Source organism: Neomonachus schauinslandi, chromosome 1 (genome assembly GCF_002201575.2).
Source record: "Neomonachus schauinslandi chromosome 1, ASM220157v2, whole genome shotgun sequence".
NCBI lineage: Eukaryota > Metazoa > Chordata > Mammalia > Carnivora > Phocidae > Neomonachus > Neomonachus schauinslandi.
Genome location: NC_058403.1, coordinates 54,115,163 through 54,141,301, shown reverse-complemented (window position 1 = coordinate 54,141,301; position 26,139 = coordinate 54,115,163). Strand labels below are relative to the sequence as shown.

The 26,139-nt window shown below is 41.2% G+C and overlaps 1 protein-coding gene across 1 annotated transcript in view; it reads left to right on the top strand.

Annotated features, from left to right (window-relative positions):
- Positions 1 to 25,839, top strand: part of GUCA1C (guanylate cyclase activator 1C) — a 32,497-nt gene extending 6,658 nt beyond the window's left edge. Inside the window, 4 exon segments of the mRNA XM_044914050.1 lie at positions 12,888 to 13,011; positions 13,014 to 13,036; positions 17,442 to 17,581; positions 25,731 to 25,839. Of these exon segments, the coding sequence (XP_044769985.1) occupies positions 12,888 to 13,011; positions 13,014 to 13,036; positions 17,442 to 17,581; positions 25,731 to 25,839 (396 nt within the window).
- The last annotated feature ends 300 nt before the right edge of the window (positions 25,840 to 26,139 follow it).

The following is a 26,139-nucleotide window of genomic DNA, read 5'->3' as shown; positions in this document are numbered from 1 at the left end:
TAAATCTAAAACATCAGAATAACCATCATTACAAAGATGTAAATAAAGGCTAGAAAAAATAACCAGAAAGTTCAAAGTTTTACATTATACACCTTTTCATTTAATTGATTAAAAAGTACGACACAGTGTAAGTGTGTGGCTCTTGTGGTCTGTGTTAAACCCGCACAGGGTGAGACGGCAGGACTTGAAGTTAGGTGGGCTCCCAGCGCTGACGGTGTCACCGCAACTTTAATAGTCCCCTAACCCTCCCCTCCCCCACCCCGCCATTTGTGCCATTGATTTGCTGGGGACGTGCCTCACTGCCGAAGCGGAAGTGGATGAGAGGCTGGGGAGCATTCCAGCTGGGTCTGGGCCAGCACAGATACTCAACAAACAAGAAACACTGTGAAACTGATGATGTTGCTGGCTCTTGGCTCCTACAAGGCACTGTTCTCGCCTCAGCATCCGTGGGCTTCACCTGGAGATGGATGCAAAATGCCCAGTTCCCGGGAAACTGCCTCCCATCCGAGGCACGAACCTACACTCTGGGCTCTATGCATAGACAAAATTGAACTAACTTGTGCTGTGCTGAGATCCAGCCATGAGAGAAGCACCCAGCAGCGCTGTGCATCCTGTACCTTCGCACTCTGGCCGCCCTGCTTTCTTCACATGAGATCTGCCATTTGCTCTGCACCTCTCCTCTCTCTTTTTAAGTACGAGTAGTGCGTGAATTCATCCTTGTGAAACAACAGTGCAAAACACGAACGATAAAAACACATTAATCATCCCCTTCAGATCCTGCATGCTTTCCCAGACCAGGAACCTACCATGGCGGTGTAAAATAGATGTTGAACAAATATTTACTGAGTGATTGAATAAAATAGTGACAAATGGAGTATCGTCACTCTTATATTTGCACTTTTTTTCCCCTTTCCATTCCTCTCTCTCCTTCCCTCCCTTTTCTGTTCATATTTATACCAAGGAGGGCCACTGTGTCTTCCAAAGTATAACCTAGTTCCCAATTAGAGTGATTATCTCAAGGGAAATTTTAAAATTTCTTTTCTACCTCTATAGCTTTTAAGAATTTCAGCTCACACACTCAGGCATTCGGGAAATGTAACTTTAGTTTTCCATAATGGAGTTAATTTATATTTTGAGCCCCCATTTTACCAAGGAGTGCTCCCCCTTCCCAGGGCTGCAGGTAAAGCCCTTGCATCGAAATCGGCATTAACCCGGGGCAGAGGGGCAGCTGTTCACACTGGTATTTGCTGAGACTGCATCTCTCCTCTCACCTCCTGCCCCCACTCGCAAGGCCGCTGTCTGCACGGCGGGCCTCCTGCGTCAGGTTCTTTCTGAGCTTCCTCATACTCCTAGGCACAGAAGCCTCCTCGGCTGGCTCAGGACTGTGTGATCAGATTCTCCATCCAGCCCTTCCTCCCAAGCCCAGTGAGTGAACCACAGGTGCTTCTGTTCTTCTATCCACCACACCCACCTGACGTATTTCCTGTCACCCAGACCTCCAGCCATGCTTGGCCCTCATAGAGCAGTGCCCTCTCCCCATTCCCGTTCCCCAGAGTCTTGCAATTCTCTCTTCTTTCCCGAATCCAGCCTCTGGAATCTTGATCTAGTTTGGAAAGACCCAGGAGAAACTAGAGAAAACTGGCTCTAATTATGTGTTCTTTCCAATTTTTTGTTTATGGCATAAATTTTATGCTCTGAATCCTAAATGGCTTAAACTATTGAGAGTCAAGAGCTAAGAATGAACTTGCTTTCTGCTTTTCTGCTACAGTGACTTAACTCTTAGGCAATGAAAATCTTCACTGACTATGGGAGGGCTAGATGATAGAAGAGATTAGCAGGGACATCTGGGTGGCTCAGTCATTAAGCGTCTGTCTTCGGCTCAGGTCATGATCCCAGGGTCCTGGGATCGAGCCCCACATCGGGCTCCCTGCTCGGCCGGAAGCCTTCTTCTCCCTCTCCCACTCCCCCTGCTTGTGTCCCCTCTCTCGCTGTGTCTCTCTTTGTCAAATAAATAAAATATTTTTAAAAAATAAAAATAAAGAAAAAAAGATTAGCAGGAGAAGAATCACATCCTCAATACACCCCATTATTATCCCACTGCATTTGCAAATATTTACTGAGCACCTCCTTGTCCTCAAAGGAGTTTAGAATCTCGTGGGATGGCAAATGCATCCTCAAGTAATAAAAGATAGTGAAGAATCGAAGACTGAAAGAGGGCAAAGCATACTATTTAATTGCAAGATTCTAGATGGGTCTCAGGTACTCTAGGCTGGTTTTAAACCCTGCGCGGGGATGTGACCGATGGACCAGCTTCTCCCTAGACATGCAGGCTGGATGGGGGGCAGGAAACTCTCCAGTGCTATCCTAGCAGGACAGGCACGGTAGAAAAAGCACACTCGCATTTTGGAGTGGTGTGAGGGTGGGGGTGAGTAGGTAGGTAGTAGACGTGACTTTCTATACCCCCAGAGAGTTTACAATCTGGTTGAGGATAAAAGTTATGTGGTGACTAAATGCCCAAAGCATAAAATAAGGCAGCATAACAAACTATAGCAGGACTGAGCTATTCAAGGTACATTTATTGGGATCCAAAGATGAAACAAAAATAAAATGTAGAATTAGGCAAGGCCTTTTGGAGAAGTTGAGGCACTTTGGGACTCTGGAAGAAGGGAAGAACTTGAATTATTACCCGTAAATGCTAACAGTTACTGAATGCTTCTGTACCAGTCACTGTTTTAAGCACTTCACAGTCATTAGATTCCTCACAGCAATATTATATACGTAGCTACTATTTTTCACATTCGCATTCCCATTTTCCCAATGAGGACACTGAGGCACAGAGAGGTTTAGTCACTCACCTGAAACGACACAGCAGAATTGGAATGCTGGCGGTCTGACTCCAAGGGCTGCACCGTAAATTGCTACGGTATTCCACCTTCAACAGAGGAGTTGCAAATTTCAATTAAGAGAACGGCTCTTTACCAGGTAGGAGAGGGGAGGGTACGTGGGGACCTCACCAAGACAGAGGGTCACTGCTAGAGCATCCCTGGCAACCCCACATGTCGGCCGTCTCACCTGTGTCTCTGCCGTGTCCGGACAGCCCATTGTTGCCACTGCGTGAGTTCTTACATCACAGCTGAGCAATGAGGCATGCCGAGCACCGAGAAGCCCGTAGTGACTTGCCTGGAGAATCTCCGAGCAGAAAGTGAGCCCTCGGCCCTCTGGCTGCCGGTGACATTCTTTCTCTCTGATAGGCGTGAAGGTGAATGGATGGCACTCTGGGCCACATCTAGGCGTCTGGGCTTTATCCAAACAGAGTGCCATTGGGAGCTCCGAGATCGAAAGTGCTCTGCCCCTTGTAAGACTCCGAGGTCTACGAGTGAGAGAAAATGGTTTCTCTGAACTTATGGGTTTGGAACTCAAACCGTAAATGGAGTGATGGTTTAAGCCAGAAAAGCTGTTGTCAGCACTAGGGGACATTTAAAGGCTAGGAGAAAACAAAACAGCAGGGCAAGTTTTCAGGGTATTTAAATTCACCTCCTCGGAAAATCCTGGGAATCAAGAAGGAGGGAAGGCGAATGATTTCTTAGAAACGTGGGTGATAACTGTTACAGAAAGAGAAGTGAGGGTAAGTTGCAAGCTGGCGGATCTAATAGATGATTACTACAATATATGTGCTGGTTTACCTATAAATATGTTCACAAATCAAATCTTAGCTTCGATGTTAGCTTCCTTGCTATTTTTAATGAGCCTTTTTGTGAATCTCTGTACTACAAAGCCCAGGCCACCCCCGGGGCGGTGGAGGCTCTACAAGAGGGGTGAGGCTGCCGGGCCCCCATCCCAGCTCTGACCCTTATCGTGTGTGTAATCTTGGACAAGACTCAGATAGCCTGTGTGTGTCAGGGTCGTCAGTTCTAAAACCGAGACAAGACTTAGCCCACCTACACCATCCCTGAGCTCATGTGAAATAACGAGGAGAAAACTGGGAAAATGTGCACGATAGCCCACCAAGGGATGGTGCGTTTATCTGTAAAATGCAGATAATTCTGATCTCAGTCCCCACGCGTCTGACAACAGTGAAGATTAACTTTATTCTTTATCAAGCTCAAATTCGATTTCCGAATGAAAGGGTGTACCTCCAGGTGCAGAGGCCGCTTGCCCACCATTTCTCCTCTTTAACCGATCCCAGTGCTGTAGATGGTCCTTTGTGCTGGTTGGGGGCACATTGGCCCCTTCAAATGGGTGCCAGTCACAGAATGAAATTAATTAAATGGGAATCATCTTCGAGTTTCAACCGTCTTTTCAACCCGGGATAGCTGCCCGGGAACGCTGGCTCTACTTGAAATTCACAGGTGACCTCTGGTTAGTGGGTTCCTTCGCTTCTCTCTGTGTGAGAACCCTTGAAAAATGGATCAGGCAACCTGGCTTTTAACTTGCGTCGTAATTGCTGCCGCTCATTAACCCCCTGTCTGCCCTGCAGCTTCTGACACTGTATTAGGTTGTCTGGCCTGCAGGGTGACCTCCATTACTGCCGCTCTTCGTAAGTCACATTACTGGAAACATGACCATCTACTCCAGCCCACGAGGCTGCAATCTCTTAAAGGGAAAGACCAAGCCTACTGCTTCTGAACGACCAACTCAGAAGCTCTCAGGAAGCATTTGTTGGTGATAATAAAATACCTCATCTTTGGTCAACACTTTGTAATTTACAAAGCGTTTCCGTGTATAACATCACTTATCAACATGTTGCTTGAGCTTCTCACAGAATTTTACCCGTTAAAGACATCAACTGTGCCTGCTGACATACATTGAAACGTAAGCTGTTGTAACTCGTGTATTTGAACAAAATCTGTTGGAATTGTCGTTCTCAAATCTGGCTCCATATTAGAAGCACCTGGGGGTGTTATTAAAGTGACCCCTGGCTGGGCCTCCACCTTAGCCCCACCGAATCAAAACAATGTTTTGTTTGTTTTAAACTGCCAGGTGGTTTGACTGTGCATCCAGATAGGAACACCACAGTTATGCCAGAAAGACCACTGTCAAAGTGCTAGAAAGCTGGGCTCTAAGCCAATTTTTGCTACCGAAGAGCTTCGTAGCATGGATATATTTAAAAAAGGGACTTTGGGTCCACATCTATTAATTCAGAGGCAGTTCCTCTGACTGTTCTTTTAGTTACATCATAGTAGAGAAACACAGCCTTGAAGCAAGTAATACAGGTCTATATGCTCCACCATCTGGTCCGTCTCTGTTTACCTCTTTTATTCAGTAAAGACAAGGATCCAGGCTTTTCCATGGGAAATAACATTCTTAGGAGACAACAAGCTGTCTGACTTAGGGTGAGACTGGATTTTATTTTATCTGTGACAATATTGCTTAGGGAGACACATTGGCTACCTAAGGAAGTTCTTGCAAAAGGCTTCCATTGCTATAGTCGCTGGTGGGTCTTCCAAAGTTAGCCCATTCAGAAGTGATCCAATTCAGACAATTGTTCTGCCTTCCCCCAAAGCACCTGAGACTGGCTTCTAATCCACAGTGGTCCAGACACCACCGAGCTGGCCGCGTGCTGGGCACAGATGCTCAGGGCTTCCTGATTGATACCCAGGAAACCTATTCAGAATTGTGAGCTTGTTTGATAAGTACTGTGAGAAATCCTTTGTCCCAGAACACTTGAATTTTGTACAGTTGTGGTCAAGAACAACTTTGTTTGATCTGCGTAAAGATCATGTTATAGAACCGACCTACCAAGCCAGCAGTATATTTCTCATCTTAAAGAGCTGAGTCTCTTTTCAGGACATTCCAGAAACTCCATGGCTGATGGAGACTATGTTTGTTGTTAATGTAAGTGTCTGTCTGTGAAAATGGGGTTAGGTCATAAATGCTGAACATAACTTTTACAGATTTCAAAAATTCACAAAACTATTTTAAAAAGTATTCATAGATGTTTGACAAAATTGAGAGGGTCCTTATATTACCTAGTTTTTTTTGCAGCTCCTAAAATGCAAATTAAATATCACCGATGATTATGGATCAATCATACAGTGTGCTTATACTAACTCTCGCGGTTTCCTTACCCTGACCATCTGAGCAACCATTTCCAGGCAGACATTTCAGTTCCTGTGTTGCTGTTGACTTGCCACAGCTGGTAAAATACTACTGGGAAGTGTCACATGTGAAAGAATGGAAACATTGAAATGTCTTCAGGTGAGGGGCTGTGGAAATTTGTGAATTCTTCCCAGGTAGCGATTCTGTGAAAAGTAGCAGAACATTAATGCTGTGAGAAGGGGTAGTTTTACTCTGGGGGAGTTGGATTCGGATTATTTGTTTTCCTGAATGAGAGGGTGCACTAGAATGTATGGGGTCTGACCCCTAGTTGTTGTATTAACAATCCTGTTCCTATGGTCTTGGCGTCAATAGACCCCAGGATGCTGTGCTTATTGGTATATACCGTTTAGGGCCTTTTTCGGGTTAACTGAATTCAGGTGTGAAAAGCACAATGCCTGGCCTGTGTGTGTAGCAACTTTTACATCAGCATCAATAGTTGTCATTGTCCTCGTTTGAGGAGGCTTCCTGGAAGAGAAGCCCTAGAAACTGATGCTGGGCAACTTGAGGTCAGCTTCGGAGAAACTGCTACAAAACTCACATATAGATGATCTTTGTGCGTATGGTTCTAAGGGCCATTCAAAAGGATCAGCAGAGACGTGTGAATTACAAACCAGGAAAACCTATCTGATTCCGGCTGCCTGTTCCCACTCCATCCAAGGATGCTTTAAGCCTGACATCTACAAATCTCACCAGCAGCACTCGAGACTCAAGACACTGGTGTCTCCCCACCTGGTGTCAAGACTCCCTCACTGCCATAACTTCAAGCTGGTGGATGATCCTCTCTGCTCAAGGAAATGCCCATATATTAGCAACTCTAGACCCAGCTGCCTCAGTCTTCCATAACCACTATTAAATTCCCAACTGACCAATGTTGACCTATAGGTAGGGGCATCTCTACGCCCTTCATTCAGCATGAAGCAGCTACTGAAGACGAGACCTCCACTCAAATGCCAAAGATTTGTCCTTGTTGATCTGTCAGGGGGGAACGTAGAGGCCACTTGTATCCAATCTACTTGGACAATGGAAACCTGAGTAAGGTAGAACGGCCCACAGTGATCCCCAACCCCCTGGCTGGATACAAACAGGCCCATTAGGTGGGACCCACCTCAAAATATCCATAAGTCGTAGCTGATAAATGGGTTACATACACCAGGACACAGGTACCAAAAAAGGAAAATTCCATCTGTTCCCAGACCTTCTCACCTTCCCTCTTTAAATACAGCCCCTCGTCATTGCCTCATAGCAGACAGCCTCTCCCTTACTGTCCTGCCCCCTGCTCCTTTGCAGTGTATTCAATAGACTTCTATCTCCTTAAAAAAAAATAGTTGTCATTGTCATTATGATTATTATGATTGTTATTTTTACTATTATTTGCAAAATGAAGGACTGTTTCTAGAACTGAAATTCTACAATTTGAATCTGTGAAATGAAGCCAAGTTCCCCCAAGGACATTACCGAGATTATAAATTTGTACCTCCATCCCTGGGACAAAACTCGAAAGCAGATGTCTCGAAATATATTGAGATGACATTTCAATATCTGTTTCTTGGAGTCTCTCAGGCATACAGAGCGTGATGGCAGGACCACACTGGCATATCAGATGATATCTACGGTGATATCTTACCAGGGTGTTTTACCAAGTGGGGAGAATGGAGGGGTTAGTCAGGGCTGCAATGCAGGTGTGAGGCCCTGAAGAGGGGGAAATGCTGAGCCAAAGCAAGTACCAGCTGCAGAGCAAAGGGACACTGTAGAGTCATAGCCAAGAGCAGAGGTGAAGACACAACAGGGTTAGCTACACCAGTGTGTGGGCTTCTGTTCCTGGAGGGGCAGGTGGGGAAATTTCCAGGGAAACATAGGCCGGGAGGGCTATTGTCTCTGGGGTGCTGGAGGCTAAATCCTTGGGTAGGGCGAGGGGGCTAAGGATTCCCAAATGGACAGAAGTGTTCATCAAAGATACCAAGAGGGCGTCTGGGTGGCTCAGTTGGTTAAGCGACTGCCTTCGGCTCAGGTCATGATCCTGGAGTCCCAGGATCGAGTCCCGCATCGGGCTCCCTGCTCGGCAGGGAGTCTGCTTCTCCCTCTGACCCTCCTCCCTCTCATGCTGTCTCTCATTCTCTCTGTCTCAAATAAATAAATAAAATATTAAAAAAAAAAAAAAAGATACCAAGAAGCAGGAGAGGCAAGAGGAGAGAGAACACTTTTTGTCCCACTGAGCCAGATGGTTCTGTAAGCCAGGTGAGGGAGATCTGGAAGTGGTGGCTCCAAGAGCTCTCTGGGCTCACAGTGTCCCTGAGACGAAGCAGCTCAGACCACACAGGCCAGCTGTCCCTTGGGCAGCACTGGGTATGAAGGAAGCACAGGCGCCAAGGTGTAGTATCTTCAGACATTGGGTCACCTTACTTTATACGACTGTATTGCCAAATAGTCTACACATGTGAATCCAGAACAACACGCTGCACTAAATGTGTCCCATCTGTATGGACACCCCTTTCAGAAGAAGAAATCGGTTGTAATGCGTTTTGAGGGCAATAAATACTGGATGGTACAAAGAACAAAAGCCTTAGAGGGGCGCTTGGGTGGCTCAGTTGGTTAAGCGACTGCCTTCGGCTCGGGTCATGATCCTGGAGTCCCGGGATCGAGTCCCGCATCGGGCTCCCTGCTGGGCGGGGAGTCTGCTTCTCTCTCTGACCCTCCTCCCTCTCATGCTCTCTGTCTCTCATTCTCTCTCTCTCAAATAAATAAATAATCTTTAAAAAAAAAAAAGCCTTAGAGTAAGGCTAACTGTATTTAAATCCTAGATCCACCTATGTCCTAACTTTGTTATTTAACTCGTCTATTTAACCTCTCTGAAAATCCGTTTTCTCCTCTGTCGGGTTGCTGTTAGAATTAGAGATGATGCTTGGAAAGTGACTAGCACAGTGCTTGAAATATATATACGATAGATTTTATAGCTTTTATACTGAGTAATAAATAATAAAATAATTGATTCATATGCATATACATTTTATAATTTAACTTTCTATCTGCATTTCAAACTGATCATATCCTGAAAGCAACTGTAATTTATGGCAGGTTGTGAACCCTGCCTGGAGACCACATAATTCCACCTGTGGATTTTCTGCTGACTAGAACAGAATAGATTTTGTTTTCCTTATTTTTTATTGTATTAGACTTCTAAAGTTTCATCTCTTTAATGGTAGAAAGAAAGAACAGAAAGTCTTACATATTTTTTATCTTTTTATACTTTCTTTATAGATGTAAAAAGTATGCCTTATAGTTCCCATACATTTTAGAAACCATGAGAAAGCTTGGATTTAAAGTCTCCATATATTTTTTCTCTCTCTTGTTTTCACCGCCCTCTACAAAATGATTCATAATGTGTTAATGGACCAAAGTCCTTTTGGAGCCCGAGGAACTGTCATGCTTCCATATCTTGGCCCTGTTTAACTCTTCCCTTTAACCCACTCCACCCCAAGAACATAATGTATAAATCTATAAACGTGTTGGGGTTCAAATGATTTTTGTACACATACTCCCAAACTCTCCTTCTCTGAGGCTCATGAGAATGGGCCCAATTTTCTCCCTGCCCTCAACCTCAAAGGAGGATCCTGCCATTGCCAAACTAATGTTTTAGGATTTTGGTGCAGAATTATGAGACACACTGGGAGAGTGAAAGGCTGAAGTGTTCTCGTGCTCAGGCTGGCTGTGAAGACACCGGGCAGTGGAGATTGCTGAAGGTTGAGCAGCAGGACGTATGTGCGGGAGCAGATGGGAGAGGAAGGGGGTGTTGTGAAGAAATCCATACATTTCTTGCAGCTTGTGTTTGTTCCAGAAATGAAAGTAAAGACTTGCTGTTATTTTGAAATTAATTTTTGATTGCTGGGCTGGATTTGTATGCCTGCGTCATTCTGAGACTGAACCATGTGGGTCATATTTTTTCTAATTAGTCTTAATAAGGTTATATAAATTCAAGTGAGAATAAGTCACAATTACCACAGCCACTTAGATACCTAGATGATAACACTGCCTACAAAAGAAGACATCTATAAGAAAAACAGCTTAGGTCTGTGGTTCCCAAATCTTAGGATACATCAGACTTCCCTGGGGAGCGTTTTAAAATGCAGACTCTTGGGCCCCAACCCAAGTAGTTTTGATGGTGTTGTTTGGGGGTCAGGTTCTAGGAATCTGCATATTTCATTGTCCCCTTGTGATTATGATGCAGGGAGTTTATGAACCCTACTCTGGCGCAAGGCCAATCGGTACCAGACATCTCCAGACAGTTCTATGTGCCACAAGGACTCCGGTGGCTCAAATACAGCAATATGAACTTAACAGTGTTCCCTTGGATAGCCTCAAAGAAAAGTCTTTGAACATCCTCTATTGCATTCTTCCTAGTCACATTTGCAGGAACATCTCACCTTCTCTGTGGTTTTTATCCACCTCCCCACCCTGGGCTTGAAAACTAGAGGTTAACCGAAGGCAATAATTGCCTTATCTTCTGATTTACAGAATAAGCATTACCTAAAACTCTCTCCAACACTAACACAAGCCATTAAATCACATTCACCAGAGTTGTCTCACTGATGCAAATTTCTACAAAATCTTACCAGAAAGATAATTGGAAAGAAGAGTTGGCTGTAGATTGCTAAGAATTTGTCTAATTACATAATGGAATGCTAAAATAAAGACAGAAAATGTTTTGCTTGCAGGAGATTTTGCCAAAGGCTGCACTTGTCTAAGTAGAAAAGCTTCCTTCCTTACCCACCATCAACTTTGGTTGTAGATTAGCAGGATTGTCCATTTTAAAGCCATACAATGAAAATATTTGTGCTCATCTCCTGATAATAGTTTGCTCAGAGCTTCCATAGCCTGGTTTGGAAGGAGTTAGGGCCACCTGCCTACTGTTGCTTAATCATAAAATACCAAATGTTCTAAAGTCAACATTACTCAGTCTAGTCTGTTGCCATTCGTCATACAGGTGATGCCAAAAACTGTGATCACTGAAGCAAGACTCGAGAAGTGAAACAAACCCTCACAAAATAAAGGTTTTTATGGAAACTTTATAGCAAGCTAACTCAGCCTTCTCAGGGGGGACGCTTCTGTAACCTTTGGGCAAACACGCATAAGGACTACCCAGGAAACAGTTGTATTGATTGGTCAGCACTAAGAGACGCAGGAGGAAGACCTGGGAGCCAGTGTGCCCTGATTGGATACTGTCCACCCAGCTTCTATCCTCTGCACCTGCTGGTCTCGTCACTGAGAAATAATGGTCATGTCCCGCCAAATCAGAAGATATCTTGATGTCATCTTAAATACATTTCCACTCTATGATAACGTATCTCCCTTGCCTCGGCCATAGTAGGCTAGGGATTAATATGGTGAAGTGGTAACAAACAGTAAGAAAGGCTGATGGAGAAAAGGTAAAACCAGCTATGTTTTGTAGACTTGAGTAAATTTCCTTTAGGAGATTCATTCAACCAGACTCCAAACTGTTAGTAGAAGTCTTATCACTTATAAGAAGTATTAAAGTTATTGATAGGGTGAAGATATCTAAGCTGTAAAATGTAAAAATCTAATACATGTAGTAAAATTTTAAAATATTTTATGATATTTTTATTATATATTGTAGAGAATTAAAAAAAATAATACATTTGAAGACAATGCTATAGTTATTAGCACATTGGCTTTGAATAGCCAAGATATTGTAGTAGTCTACTATACAAAACAAGCAAAGTAAAATAAAACAAAAAGCTGTTAACCAGCAAGCAGGCTTTGCTTCACATCCAGAACTACTGGTGATTTTTCATTTGCTTTTCTTATAGGCTAGACACAAAAGCTTGAGCCTCAAAGCAAACACATACCATTTTACAGGCCAATAATTCTCAAGCCCTTTATATCCAAGGGAAAGGGAGTACTTTATGTCACATCCTGTTTTGTAAATAGGACTCTACATTCCAAAGTTCCAAGGAGGATGCAGCTGACAACATGTTTTCTTGGGCTGAATATGCTGGTGTCTGAACTCCCACGGGAACATAGCAGAGAGTGGGTTGCACACACCTCCTGGAGCTTGTCACCTTTCTTAAGATGGTTGAGCGTTTGGCTGAGCAAGGTTTGAAGGGTGTGAGTCTTAAGAATGATACCCACTATTTCTGTTCCAACTGGGAGTGTTTTACCCGTTTAAAACAGGATGAGGGGAACTGCCTAAGCTTGAGAGCCTTAAACAGTCTTTTCTAAGATTGACTAATATGGCAAAATCTTTACAGAAAAGAGGCTCATAAATCTTGATTCATACTGAAAACGACATACTTAAAAGGAATCGTGGAGTTCAGCATTCCAAAAAGATCAACCGGGCTCTCTAAAAAGGAGTACAGAATTTAGCTCCTTGGTAATTCCTTTCTACTAGAAACTGGTCCCTCATCTTCTCCTGAGTAGGCAACAAAACCTGAAGATACTCAGGAGAAGACAGCCTTTGTAGGATGTCTGGTGGTGAGGACACAGCCTTCCCTCACGGCATTTCAGAACTTTTTCCCTTTTTTTGACATAAGGAGTAGATATTTTCTCTAAAAAAGACACTTACCTATATATTTAAAATTACTTGTTTCTATACACATCACCCATGTTTTTGTTTGTTTGTTTGTTTAACAAAGTGCCAGGAAAATTTCTATGCTGAAATCTTGTGGGCTGTATTAATTTGTGCTAATGGTCCTGCTCATGAACCGTGACTTCTCAAATAAAAAACAATTGTTTTTCTTAGATATTGATTTCCCCTTCCACCTTGCTTTCCATAGGATGGATTTATTGACTTTTTAGAGTTTATTGCTGCTGTAAATCTAGTTATACAAGGAAAAATGGAGCAAAAATTAAAATGGTATTTTAAACTGTATGATGTTGATGGAAACGGTTCTATTGACAAAAGGAACTACTGAACATCTTCATGGTAAGTGAAGTAGTGAAGGAACTTTGTAGGACATTATATAGTTAATGTAATTTTCTTCCCTGTGGAGCTGGCAACAGTTGTCTATGTGGTTAGAGACTCTTGGGATATACATTTGGAACCACTGGAGCCATGTAAGTTTCTCTATGCTATTGGTTACTGAGTGTGCACCTGCAAACCAGCATTTTCTTGTTGGTGTTCAAATTCACAGATGTAGCAGAGTACTGAGATGAAAAATGAAATAAACATGATATTCTAAAACAATTTATCTTTTTGTCTGCATCTGTGCAGAAAGTTTTGTGAGGAACAGCTGAAATACTAGATGGTTTGTATAGCAAGAGCCATGGACTAAGAACAAAGAAACCTGGGCATCAATCTTTCTGGGGGTTGGACTAAAGTATTTCTAATAGGTAGCTCAAGGATCCTGGGATCCTTTCCAGCTCTAAAGTTCAATGAGTCCTTTTATAAATCTCAACCCCCCCATCACGGAATTGGGAATAGTTATTATCATGGTATGAGATGAAATGGATCCTAGAGTAAAAGATGATTAAATGGGACACTGTACCTAAGTGAGAATGTGAAGTAAAATAATTATGAATGCGATATAGTGAATTTATAACACAGTCAGAATTAGAATCAGAGGTCTTAGAAATGATTTGGTCCAAATTCTTCCATTTATAGATGAAGGAGTTGAGTTACAAACATAATACATAGTATAAATATTAGCAACAATGTAAAGAAAAATAAATGGGTAGAACTACGATTATAATTAAACACCTCAAACCTGTTAAAATTTAAAACTATCAAATGTAGAGTTAACCAACATATGCAAAGAATTCAAGAGTATGATAATATTAATATTGCTTCCACTTTAATCTCACACAAGTAATTCACAAAAAAGTGCTAAGATGCACTTTGTAATTAAATTTTGTAAGCATTAAAATTCTGAAATTCTGTATACATATTACATATTGCAACACAAAGTTAGGAATCCAGAATATTCTCTAGAGACTGCCCAACCACATGTAAATTTTAGAATATTCTCTTAAATAAACATATTCAAATTTATTTAAAAAAATTAAATATGTAATATAGCATACAAATATTGGGGGATGCCTCCAAAGCAGTACTCAGAGCAAGGGTTCATATCCTGGGATCTATGGATCTGTGGCCTTTGGGAATCCTCGAAGACCATGAAATTGAGTGCAAATTTTTTCTTGTATGTTATCCATTTTTGGGGGGAGAGGTAGAGGGTCATCAAATTCTCAAAAGAATTAGGAGGAACGAAAGGATAAAATGATTTTGTCTAAATCTTACGGAAGTTTTTGCACAGGTTTTCATTAGTTAAAATGTGTAACTTCCATTAATGAGTAAAGAAAAGAGAAATATTAAGTAGCTAATTGAGTTTTTTTCTTAAAGTGTTAAAAGGAGAACAAAAAGAAATAAGGAAACAAATAATAAAAGCACAGGGCAGAAATTAATAATTGATACTATTTGTCTCCAATGAAATTAATAAAAATTAACAAAAATAAGATTTAATTCTGGCAAAGGCACTATAAGAAGAGCACCCTTACACACTTGTGGAGGGAGTATAAATGGATAGAACATTCCTGGAAATTTGGTAATCTGCATCAAGAGGCTAAAAGTTTATCTTTATTTTAGAGTCAACATTTCTGGTCAGAAAAAACAATCATTAACATCATCAAAGATAAAAGTCCTATCATTTACATCACAGTCACTTAAGATACTAAAAATAAATGACTTAAAAGAAGAAAAGTTTTAAATAAATTAATGCAATGGAATATGTACTTACAAAAAATGAGTATCAACAAACGTTTGTGGTAACGAGTGAAAAAATAGGGTAATGAATAATACATGCTGTTTAATAGAAGTTCTCTCAGTACATGATTACAGGATGTTGAAATAAAATACAGCCCAACCATCAAAAGATCCAAAGGAAGTACTAGATTATAGGCAAAATTTACAAAGATGTAGTTACATCTTAATTTCACTTCAAAGACATAAAATGGTCAGGAGAATTTTTGAGAAGAATTATTAGAGAGGATTTCTTGGGTAAGAGACTTCAAGTCCACGGCACGGGAATTTAAGGAGACCATAGAGGTTTGGGGAACACTGTGTTCCAGTGTTTGAATCTGAGAAATCTATATGAAACAGACCATGGCAGTGGAGTGGAGGGATGCCGTTTGGGAAGTATCTCATGCCTAGAATTAGTTGGGACGGAGGTTTTTTCATAGATCAGATATGGGGGGTGGGGAAGTTGACATGGAGTTGTCTTGGATCTTGTCCAGCTGAGCCACTTGGAGAAGTGAGGGCACCTCAGAAGAAGAGGGAGCTGGAGGTAGAACTAGAGAGTGGTTCTCAACCAGGAGCAAGGTTGCACTCTTACTCCCCCAGGGGACATGTGGCCATGTTGGGAGACATTTTGGTTGTCAGCTGGGCAGTCAGTGGAGGAGGGTGTGGTGCAAATGCTATCCATTGTTTAGAGACTAGGGGTGGTTGTTAAACATTCTCCAATGCACAGGACAATCCCGAACAAGAAAGAATTGTCTAGTCTGCAATATCAATTGTGCAGATGTTGAGAAACTCAGACCTAGAACTTATAGAAGGAGCCTCGAGGGGTCAGCTGGAATCAAAATGCATGATGCACATCTAGGGAATTGCAGGAGAGTCTCAGTAATGAAGGGTAAACATGGTCTCAGAGAAAGAGGGGATTTCCAACATCTGCCATCCAGAGAGCTCTGACAGTCGGTAGCCATGACAGTGCCTGCCAAGTCAGAGGTGTCCTGCTCCCCCTTCTCTCCTACCTCCTCCTGCTCCCGCTCAGAAGTGGTCCTTATCAAAATGCAGGAGAAAGTGCAGACATGCTAAATGAGGGAGGAAAGAAGGAAACAACCCATGCCTCCTGACCCATCCCCCAACCATGTTTCTTCTGTAAGAAGAGGGAAAACACAGGAAACACTGATGACTCCCTCCGAAAATACCCCTTCAGGCCTCCTCAACCTTCCATCAATCCTTCAGTCTCACTTATATTGCCCAGTGATGGGTAACAGACAAATCCTAGAAATTGCATAATCTTGTATTATGACATATTCATGTGGTCTAATATCCCTTCAGGCTGTGGAAATACTGGATGCCTAGCCAAATTTTCTAGGCTTTTGGGACCTCTGTCAAGACACCGAGAAACCCTAAAAACGTTCATCTAATAGGATACTACATGTATGTAACCATTATTCTAAGTATTCCCATATATTTAACCGTGAGACCTGGACTTGCTAAGGCCAGGAGTGGTGCATTACCACTGTTCGTTCTGACTGATCCTGGATTCAGCTTCAGTAATGCTTAAGAAGCAGCAGAAGAGATAGTCCTATTGCAGACCATGCCCTCAATTAAAATATGTTGTCAGTGGTTTTTCTGAAGATCCCTTCATGTTCAGTCAAGATAGTTATGTTCAAATTCCCAGATGACTACTCGTTCTCTCTCTCTGTCTTTCTTTCATTTTATTATGAATTTTTACATCAAATATTGGTCATTTAATTTAATCACCTGGAGGTGGGGGAGAAGGAGAGCATGGTTAAATTTCCCCTCTAGGAAAGCTGGAAATGTCATTTTCTCTGGGTCCCCTGACAGCCTTTATGATGAAAAGGTGCTGGCAGGATGTGAGAGAAATTCAGTGTCCTTCCAAGGCATACATATCTGTCTTCCCAGTCGATCATTCTACAAAAGGGCAAAAAGGACCAGAGATGCTAGTGTCAGAAGCTGGAGGGGACTTAGATGCTTACAGAATATCCTTTCATGTTTCTCCATAGGATCAATTATAACTGGTCTGAAGCTGAGATTATTGTTTGTTTTCTAGGTCCAGAATTCTTATGACAGTGGCCGCTACAGTTTTTTTCTGCAGTAGGCTTCTTTGCATCTTTTGTGACCTAATATGTTGAATGGATCCCTTCGTCCCATATAATATCAAACTTCAGATTGTATTCAGTTAATTAAATTTCTAATTTTTTTTTAAGATTTTATTTATTTGCAAGAGAGAGAATGAGAGACAGAGAGCATGAGAGGGAGGAGGGTCAGAGGGAGAAGCAGACTCCCTGCTGAGCAGGGAGCCCTATGCGGGACTCGATCCCGGGACTCCAGGATCATGACCCGAGCCGAAGGCAGTCGCTTAACCAACTGAGCCACCCAGGTGCCCCCAGTTAATTAAATTTCTAAACCTCATTACCCTGAACTGACATATAATCTTTTTATTTATTTTTAACAACTAGAACAGGTTGGGCAGCCAAAATGACATGAACATATCCTCAAATTCTGTCACATTGAGGGTAGAAATGTCACAAAATGTATTTGCTTCCAGCAAAGTTGTACTCCCTGATTTCATTTCTCTTTGCAGGCTGTACAAGCCCTCAATGGCCAGCAAACTCTGAGTCCTGAGGAATTTACTAACTTGGTGTTTCATAAGATCGATATAAATAATGATGGTAAGGCAATTACTCTCCTTGGGCTCACTTTTTTTTTTTTTTAATTTACAAAGTAGGAGATGGTGGGGGTGGGAATGCCATTTAGGCAAAAATATGAACCTTTCAAGAAAATCCTAGTTGTGATATCACTTGGGCTTCATAATTTGGCCAATTCAATGTTCTCCAGTCAGTACAATTCAACAGAATATTTATTGACCATATATATATATACATGATGCTTGACACTTAGGGATATATGAACAAGAGTAAAGGGAGGTACAAGGAAAGAAAAGTGGAAGAATATGATATGAAGGACTATGCTGTTCGCTCTGGGTTATGTTCTAGTAATTATTCCTTTCTACTGGAAGCGTCTCATCGACTTGCAAATAAACTCAAGTTTTCCATACCATAAAAATCATTTCTTCAATTGTGTGATTTTCCTCTACTATCAGATTTTTTTCCTTTCCTTTGACTATACACTTCTGGGAAGAGTTGTACTTACCTTCATTTCTGTTCTTTGTTCCTTTTCTGCATTTCTACTCTTTCTGCTCATTTCTCCATCTTCTATTGTTACCCTAAAATCTGGGTTCCTCTTTAGTTCAGAGAAGGTAACTTCTTCAGAGGCTGAGTGAAAGGGAAGACACAGACATTCCAGAAGGGGGAGTGCTTACACCCAATGGCTTTGATCTCAGTAAACCGGTAAGGGAGCATATTGATTTGAGATTGAGGCAGCGTATCTAGGAATGTTCCTTGAAAACAGAAAGTTTGACATTGTGGAAAATATGATGTTAATAAGTGATTTAAGGGGGGAAAAGGGATGGATATGAGGCACTGGGACTCCAGCCATGGTTTTCATCAATCCGAGGTAACTTTTTCCACAGAACCATCATGCCCGCTATAGGTCACTTCTTGTAGTGGACACTGGAGGGCAGTAGACATCCATGTTGAGTGTGGCAGTTTGCCCAAGTCTTATGTGGCAGCTCAGTCTGGCAGGATGGGATGATGAGGAGGCTGGGAGGGAGTTCACATGAAATCGCCATTATGAATGAGCCAAAGGACTGGACAAGAGTATAAATCTCAGAATAACACTTGGAAATGTATCAATAGCATCAATCTCCCTCTTAGGACCCAGTCCTCATTTGCCTCACCTCAATTTCGAATTCAGAATGCTCATTTCTGACCAAGATCAGAGCCATTTGCTTGTAATCATTTGTATTTGGGTCTATATAGATTGAGGATAAAATAAATAATAAATAAATATTAAATAATAAATAAAAATAAATAAAATAAATCAGTTCACATGAAAGCTTGCAAAACCCAGAATTGACAAGGAAACTAAGTGAAGGTAGACATGGATTAGAGAAATGGAGAGTGGAAGATCTTAGAAGGTCAATGAAAATTTTATTTGAAATATGCAACTGAAAATTCTGATCACCAAACAGGACAGATGCTGTAGGTTTTGTTCTGTTTTAATTTTTTTGTTCTGTTTAATTTTTAATCAGAAGTGCTGGAGTATGGCAGGGATTGGAATAGAGATGATAAAACATTTCAGGCTGGGGCTGAAATCGTTGACCAAAGGATAAGTGTCCTGGAAATAGATGGGATATTGTGAATGTTTAAGACTTAGTAATACAATGAATGTCAAAAGGGCAGGTCAAGAATGTTGAAAATATCTCTGGATCCTGCTTCTAGGGATGGAAGTGGGAGGAAAGGAAAGGTGACCTCTACTGGAGAAGTGTGAGGATTGTGGTATCCTTGAGAAGGGGCTTGATTTCTATCAGTGTGGGGGAACAGGTAATGTGTTCCAGAAAACAAGAAAGTGATGCAGGACTCACTATTTATTACCTAAACAGTTTCCTCGCAAACAAAGTATAATAGAATCAATAAAATGGGGGAATGTGGTTGGAAGTCCCTAGAAAAAGAGGGGGTTGCAAAAGGATGCAAATCTAGAAGAGTGAAGGTGTTTTCTTGGGCAATAACTAAGGATACCTGCAGACAAGGAAATGGGCTCTTTGACCTGGAAGAACATGTCAAAAGAGAGAGAATACATTATGGTTTCTGGAATAGCTTACAGAACTAATCATGCAAATCATTTCCTCTGATGGAAACTTGTATTAAAGAAAAAAGATGTATATCATTGCCTTTACAATGAAGATATCAAATAAACTAGTTGCATTTTGGAACAACAGTGAACCACTGTTTCTTGGCAAATGCATATACACAACTAAACTAATAGAATTTGCTTTTATATGCAAATTATTGGAGATTGTCTTATCATCTCATCAAGAGACAGCTGAGTCATTCCCTATATCAAGAAAAGGACGCTAAAATTCTACTGTTGGACAAAGACAGCCCAGAGCACCAGAAGGCAAGGAAGAGAAAGTAATGAAGACATAGAAGGCTGATATTTGTAGAAGCATAAAAGGATTTTGCCAGTATTTGACACAGGAAAATAAAATGTTTCACTCACACATAAAAGGGGAGCAAGCACCACAGGGGAAAATGTATATTCATCTTTGTACAAACCTAAGTATATATACCTCGAATAAGATTTTTTAAATTGTTGATTATCATTGTTATCAAAACATCAGTTTGGTAGAAATAGAGATGTTCAGACAAGTATAACAGAATAGTGTTGACTATGTGCCAATATTTTTTTTTTTATTTTTCAAACTGAAAAGAAAGCTTACTATTGGTATCTGATAATCCAGTGAATATTGAAACCAAAGATGAAGAAGATCACAACACAACAGGATAGAACTTTAGGAACATATATGAACATCCCAATTTAACTGCAAATTGTTTACAAAAGAATGACCAACATCAAATATGTTGGGACAAAAAAATACGCAACAGCTATGAAGTATTCTATACATGATTATCATGATAGTTAGCAAATCAAAGTTAGAAGATTAATCAAAAGAGAGGCATAGGATAAATGCTATGAAAATTTAAAAAATGAGTATCTACAAACTCCATGAGGGCAAGAACTATTTCTGTTTTATGTACTTCGGTATTTCTTGCAGGCTCACACTTCCTGACACATAGCAGTTACTCTATGAATAGTTGTGAGATGAATGAATGTCTGGTAAGAAGATGTTATGAAAAGTGAAGGAAGATATAAAAAAGAAACAAGTACAACATACAATGTTTTTTTTTTTAAAGATTTATTTATTTGAGAGGGAGAGAGAGAGAGAGCACACACAATAGTGGTGGAAGGGGCCGAGGGAGAGAGGGACAAGCAGACTCCTCACTGAGCAGGGAGCCCAATGCAGGGCTCGATCCCAGGACACTGAGATCATGACCTGAACTGAAATCAAGAATCGGAAGCTCAACCGACTGAACCACCCAGGCGCCCCACAACGTGCAATGTTATCTGTAGGAAGAAAGGTGTTTAGACTATTTTGGAAATTAACATGTATGTGCATATGCATTGCCACTTCACAAAATATAAGTGCAATTGATTAGCAGGAGTTAATTACCAATGGAAAGTGAAACGGGGGGACAGAAAGAGGTTACAGGGGACTTCTTTCACTTCATTACACTTTTTTGTAGAGCTTAAGTTTTATATCACGAGCATGTATTATGGTAATAATTCAACAAGCTATTTTTATCCTTATATTATGAACAAAAGCATCAGGAAGAAAACCTTGAAGAGAATCACAATGACAGAAGATTGAAGTTCAATAGTCAATGTTACTGAAGAATGAAAAGAGGCAGGAGAGCAAGACAAGTCAGGATAAATGATGAAGCATGGAATTCTGCAGCCTTTCCTGCAGGAAGAATAGCAACCACGTTCTACCATGCACGGCCTAGGAGTCATTCTTGACCTGATTTAGGAAGATTTATAGAATCTGTTCACAACATCAAGTGCAGAAAGTGTCCAGGCAAGTTTAAGCTAGTGCCAAATAGCGCAGGGGCAGGGGAGACTTAAGTAGCTCATAATAATAAACCATGAAAGTGAAAAGAGACAGAACAAGGCCAAAGACGAAATGGAAGAGGTGATTATTGGGCAGATATTTTGGGTAAAAGAAAACAGGGGCAGGACATGAAGACACTTTATTGAGCAGTTACCTAGAAGGAACATTGTGAAAAGCCACGGAAGTCACAGTGACTCAAACTGAGAAGCAGAACTACCAGGGGAGAAGGGGGAATCGGGTTTTCTCGTATAAAAAAGAAACTCCTGCACTTAAAAACTCGGCTATAAAATGCTGCTAAATGCTGCTAGTGCCACCTTGCTTATGACTACAAAACTGTGTCGTATAAAATCTTCACTGGCGTCCGCCCTTGAAAATCTGGTCATTCTCATCTCCTGAGACCCACCCCCATTCCTGTCTCTGCTAATTTCCCAGAGCCGCTACACTGTTTCACCACGTTCTCATTTAGAAGAATTGACAAAAAATCTTTTATGCAGGCTGGTTTCTTTTAAAACCAGGCTGACTTCCTTAGAGCAACAATGATAATGTGAGCATGCACAGTAAATTTTGCCTTTTTTTTTTTTTGAGGGGGGTAGGAGGTCATTTTTTGTTTTGTTATGAAAGGTAATATAAGATGTTAATGGGAAGAAACACGGGACCCAGGAATAGCAACAAGATAACCAGATTGCAAAAACAAGGCTAAAGAAAATATCCACAGGTAGCCTCTATCATCAATGAAGTTGCTGAAATTGGTAGTGAGTGATGGGAGAGCATTGACCTTCAGGGTCCCCAGGAGGAGAGAAGGTGTCTGCAAACACAACAAAAAACACTAAATCATGTAGATATAAATGGTGAGTATATGTATATTTTAACATATAAAAATAAAATTGTATACTTTCTGAATTATGCCCTACAAACACTGAAATGTATCTTTAAATATACAACAAAATAATACAAACTCAAACCATTGGTTTAGATCCCTCTGAGCCCTGTGATCTCCAGCTCAGTCACCTCTTACTGGCTTTGGCTCCTTGCTGGTAGATTTTTTGAGGGGAAGCTTCTAGACGACCTGCATAGGCGATTCTTTCTAGACAGATTCAGAAACCATCCTTTTAATTTGTTTGGGCATAAATCCACAGGCAAATTAAAAGGGATTAGGAAACAATGTTTAAGAACATCAGATAAAGGGAAGCAATTTGTCAGCACTTTTTCTGAGCACCTGTCACGTTCCAGCACCATAGCATTGGAGGAAACGGCACTTGTAGCTGGGGCTTAATACATGTTTGATGAATAAATGAGTGAATGCTAAGTGCTAGAGGGAAAAGAGGAAAATTTCAAGGTAAGTACTTTAAATAGAAATAGTAAAAGTTATAAGTTGCTATAGGTAGAAGTTGGCTTAATTTCAAAAAGAATTTTTTTTTATGGTAACTGGTTAGGTAACATAAACAAAACAAATATGCAGAGTTCACACAGGTTTTGAGAAAAGTGAAAAAACAACAGTGAAGAGTTCCATCCTCTAAGTTGCTAAGGGAGTAGAACGAAAAAGTTCTCATCACAAGAAAAAGAAAAAGTGTAAAGTGTATTTATGTGAGGTGATGGATGTTGCAGTATATACATGTATCTAATCATTATGTTGTACACCTTAAACTGAAACAATGTTATATGTCAATTCTATCCCGATTAGAAAAAAATGTTTTTTAAAGAAATTCCATCTTTTCTTTCTTTGCCACACCAGTAACTGATGTTGCTTTTCACCTGACATGGTGACTCTACCCTCCACACCCTCAGACACAGCTCCTTCTAGCAGCACTGGTGACCGTGGACAAGTGTTATACCTGAGCAATCAAAAAGCACTTCTGTTCCCACATCTGCACTCTCATTTCTCTTTTGGTCATGCGAAGCCCCTAGAAATTTGAAAAACTTCTGCGTGGGGAATTTAGCAGCTATGATTTCCCTTTGCAAAACATAGGATTGTTTTGTTGTTGTTATTTATGGTTTCTGTGACCCACCACTCCGCACCATGTGCCCGTCCCCCAGCCCCACACTTACTACTCCTCATTTTCAGTTTTCTCTCAGTTTTCAGTTTTCTTTTTCTCATTCCATGGTTATACATTCCCTGTGAGACATAGATGACTCCATGCCTACCCTGTGGGTTTTGCACAAACTTCTTTGGCATAAGGAAAACATAAGGAACAAAGATTCAATTTCCCTCTAAAACACATGTTTTAGAATTTTGCCATTGAAACCAAAGGGAACGTATCTTATGAGAATGTGATGATTCTTTATATGCTTGTTTATATTTGAATCACTCTCATGGTGTTTTGTATATTTGACTTTATCCACTAAAAAGTATTTCAGGTCCTGCTGACTTTCTGCCCCAGATGTACATTCTCTAGTTACTGAATGTTCTTGACTCGTCTTTGGCTGCCCTTCTACCTAGCCACAAAACCTATTTGGTACAGTCGCTTTGAGATCAGGAACTACATCTCTACCCCTTGACTTGAAGACAGTCATGTGCAGCCAAGTCCCAGCAGACTCTAAGCCTAGGGTGGGTGGTGGTCCAGTGAGACCAAAGAAAAGACCCGGAGACAACGATTAAAACATAGGTTATTATTATTATTATTTTTAAGATTTTATTTATTTGAGAGAGAGAGAGAGAGAAAGTGAGCATGAGCGGGGGGAGGGGCAGAGGGAGAAGGAGAGGGAGAAGCAGACTCCCCATTGAGCAGGGAGCCTGATGGGGGGCAAGACATAGGTTTATCAGGGGAACTTATGTACAGGGAATCTAGCAGTGGCCAACTGGACAGAGCATCTGCTTTTGGCATCTATATGCAGCAAGTTTAGGATTACAGCAATTTAACCTAGCAACTCTCAGGGGCCCCTCCCCTCCTTGCATGGACAGCACTTCCAAGGAAACCAAGGTCTGCCACCTGGACACTGTTTTAGGGGAGATACTCCAGGTTGGCCATCCCCAGAGCCCCTGACCTTGAACACTAAACAACACATTCCACTGCACATTCTGCTTGGTGGGAATATAGAGGGAGGATGGGATCTCTACATTTTCAAGATAGCGATTAACAGGGGCATTTGGAGTATGCTTACACGAACTAGCTATCCAGTGAGTACCATAAAGCTCATAACTACAATCCAAATGAGTCAGCAGAGAAGCCCCCCATCCCCTCAAAATGTTGAAAAGTTATCTTGTAGGATGATGCTAGTGGCAAAACATAGCAGCCATGGCTTAAGTCAAGCTGATGAAACTGGGAATCAAAAATGAGAGGGGAGCCTGAGTGGCTCAGTCAGTTGAGCATGCAACCCTTGATCTTGGCTCAGGTCTTGATCTTAATGTCATGAGTTCAAGTCCCACATTGGGCCCCATGCTGGGCATGAAGCCTACTTAAAAAAAAAAAAAATCAGAAAATGGCTGACCAATAATTATACATGGAATGAATAAATCTTTTAACCTTTTTAGGGGTGCCTGGGTAGCTCAGTCGGTTAAGTGTGTGACTCTGAGTTTCGGCTCAGGTCATGATCTCAGGGTCCTGAGATTGAGCCGCGAGTCAGGCTCCACGCTCAGTGTGGAATCTGCTCGTCCTTCTCCCTCCCGCTGCTCATGCTCTCGGTCTCTGACTCTCTCAAATAAATAAATAACATCTTTTAAAAAAATGTTTAACCTTCCTCACAGCTTTGGACAGTCCCTGAAATTATTTCCTGAGAGAAGAATATTGAAAACAGCCTTGCACAATGTCATTTCCTCCTGATCTTAGAAATCAGCAATATTCATGCTCCTATCACTTGGTCATATCTTCAAGATTAAAGGTCAAATAATCAATACTGTGTAGAGACGTGAATGTGTATGTGAACACAAATGCATTGCTGATGTTCTCAACCTAAAAATAGTTTGTATTTGGGGCACCTGGGTCGTTAAGTTGGTTAAGCGTCTGACTCTTGATTTTGGCTCAGGTCATGATTTCAGCCCTGCATCAGGCTCTGTGCTGGCCATGGAGCCTGCTTGAGATTCTCTCTCTCCCTCTCCCTCTGCCCCTCCCCCCACCCCCGCTTGCACTCTCTCCCTCCCTCTCTCTCTCTTAAAAAAAAAATAGTCTGCTTTTGTCGTCTACATTTTCATTGGCAACCCTACCATTGAATGCTTTTCTATATAAGGATATTCAAAGAATTTAGAGTCTGGTTGAGGTGAAAAAAATGTCAGAAGAATATCAAGGAAAGTATCTGGGAATATATTGTATACACCAGTGATTGGTATGAACAAAGCCTCTTGTTAATTGTTCATTTATTATTTTCTAGGAGAATTGACTTTAGAAGAATTTATCAATGGCACAGAAAAAGATCAGGATCTTCTGGAGATTGTTTCCAAGAGCTTTAACTTTTCCAACGTACTGAAAGTAATCTATAATGAGAAACAGTCAGACACAGAAGGGAGGCTTCCTTCAAACCACGTGAGAAGACTGATCTAGGGAAGGGGGAAATGAAGCAGCGGTGAGCCGTGAGAATGCCTTTTCCGACTTCCAGTGGATACAAGACTTTCAGTTGAGAAGAAATGAAATTCTCCCACGTACATGCTATTGATTTCAGGTTTTTATTATAATTGGTATTGGCTTGTGAATACATCACTTAAGTCCCATGAAGACTTCCATAAAGATCACAGACAAAAGAATTGTTGCTTTTCTGTCTATATATTAGTACTTTCTCTGCA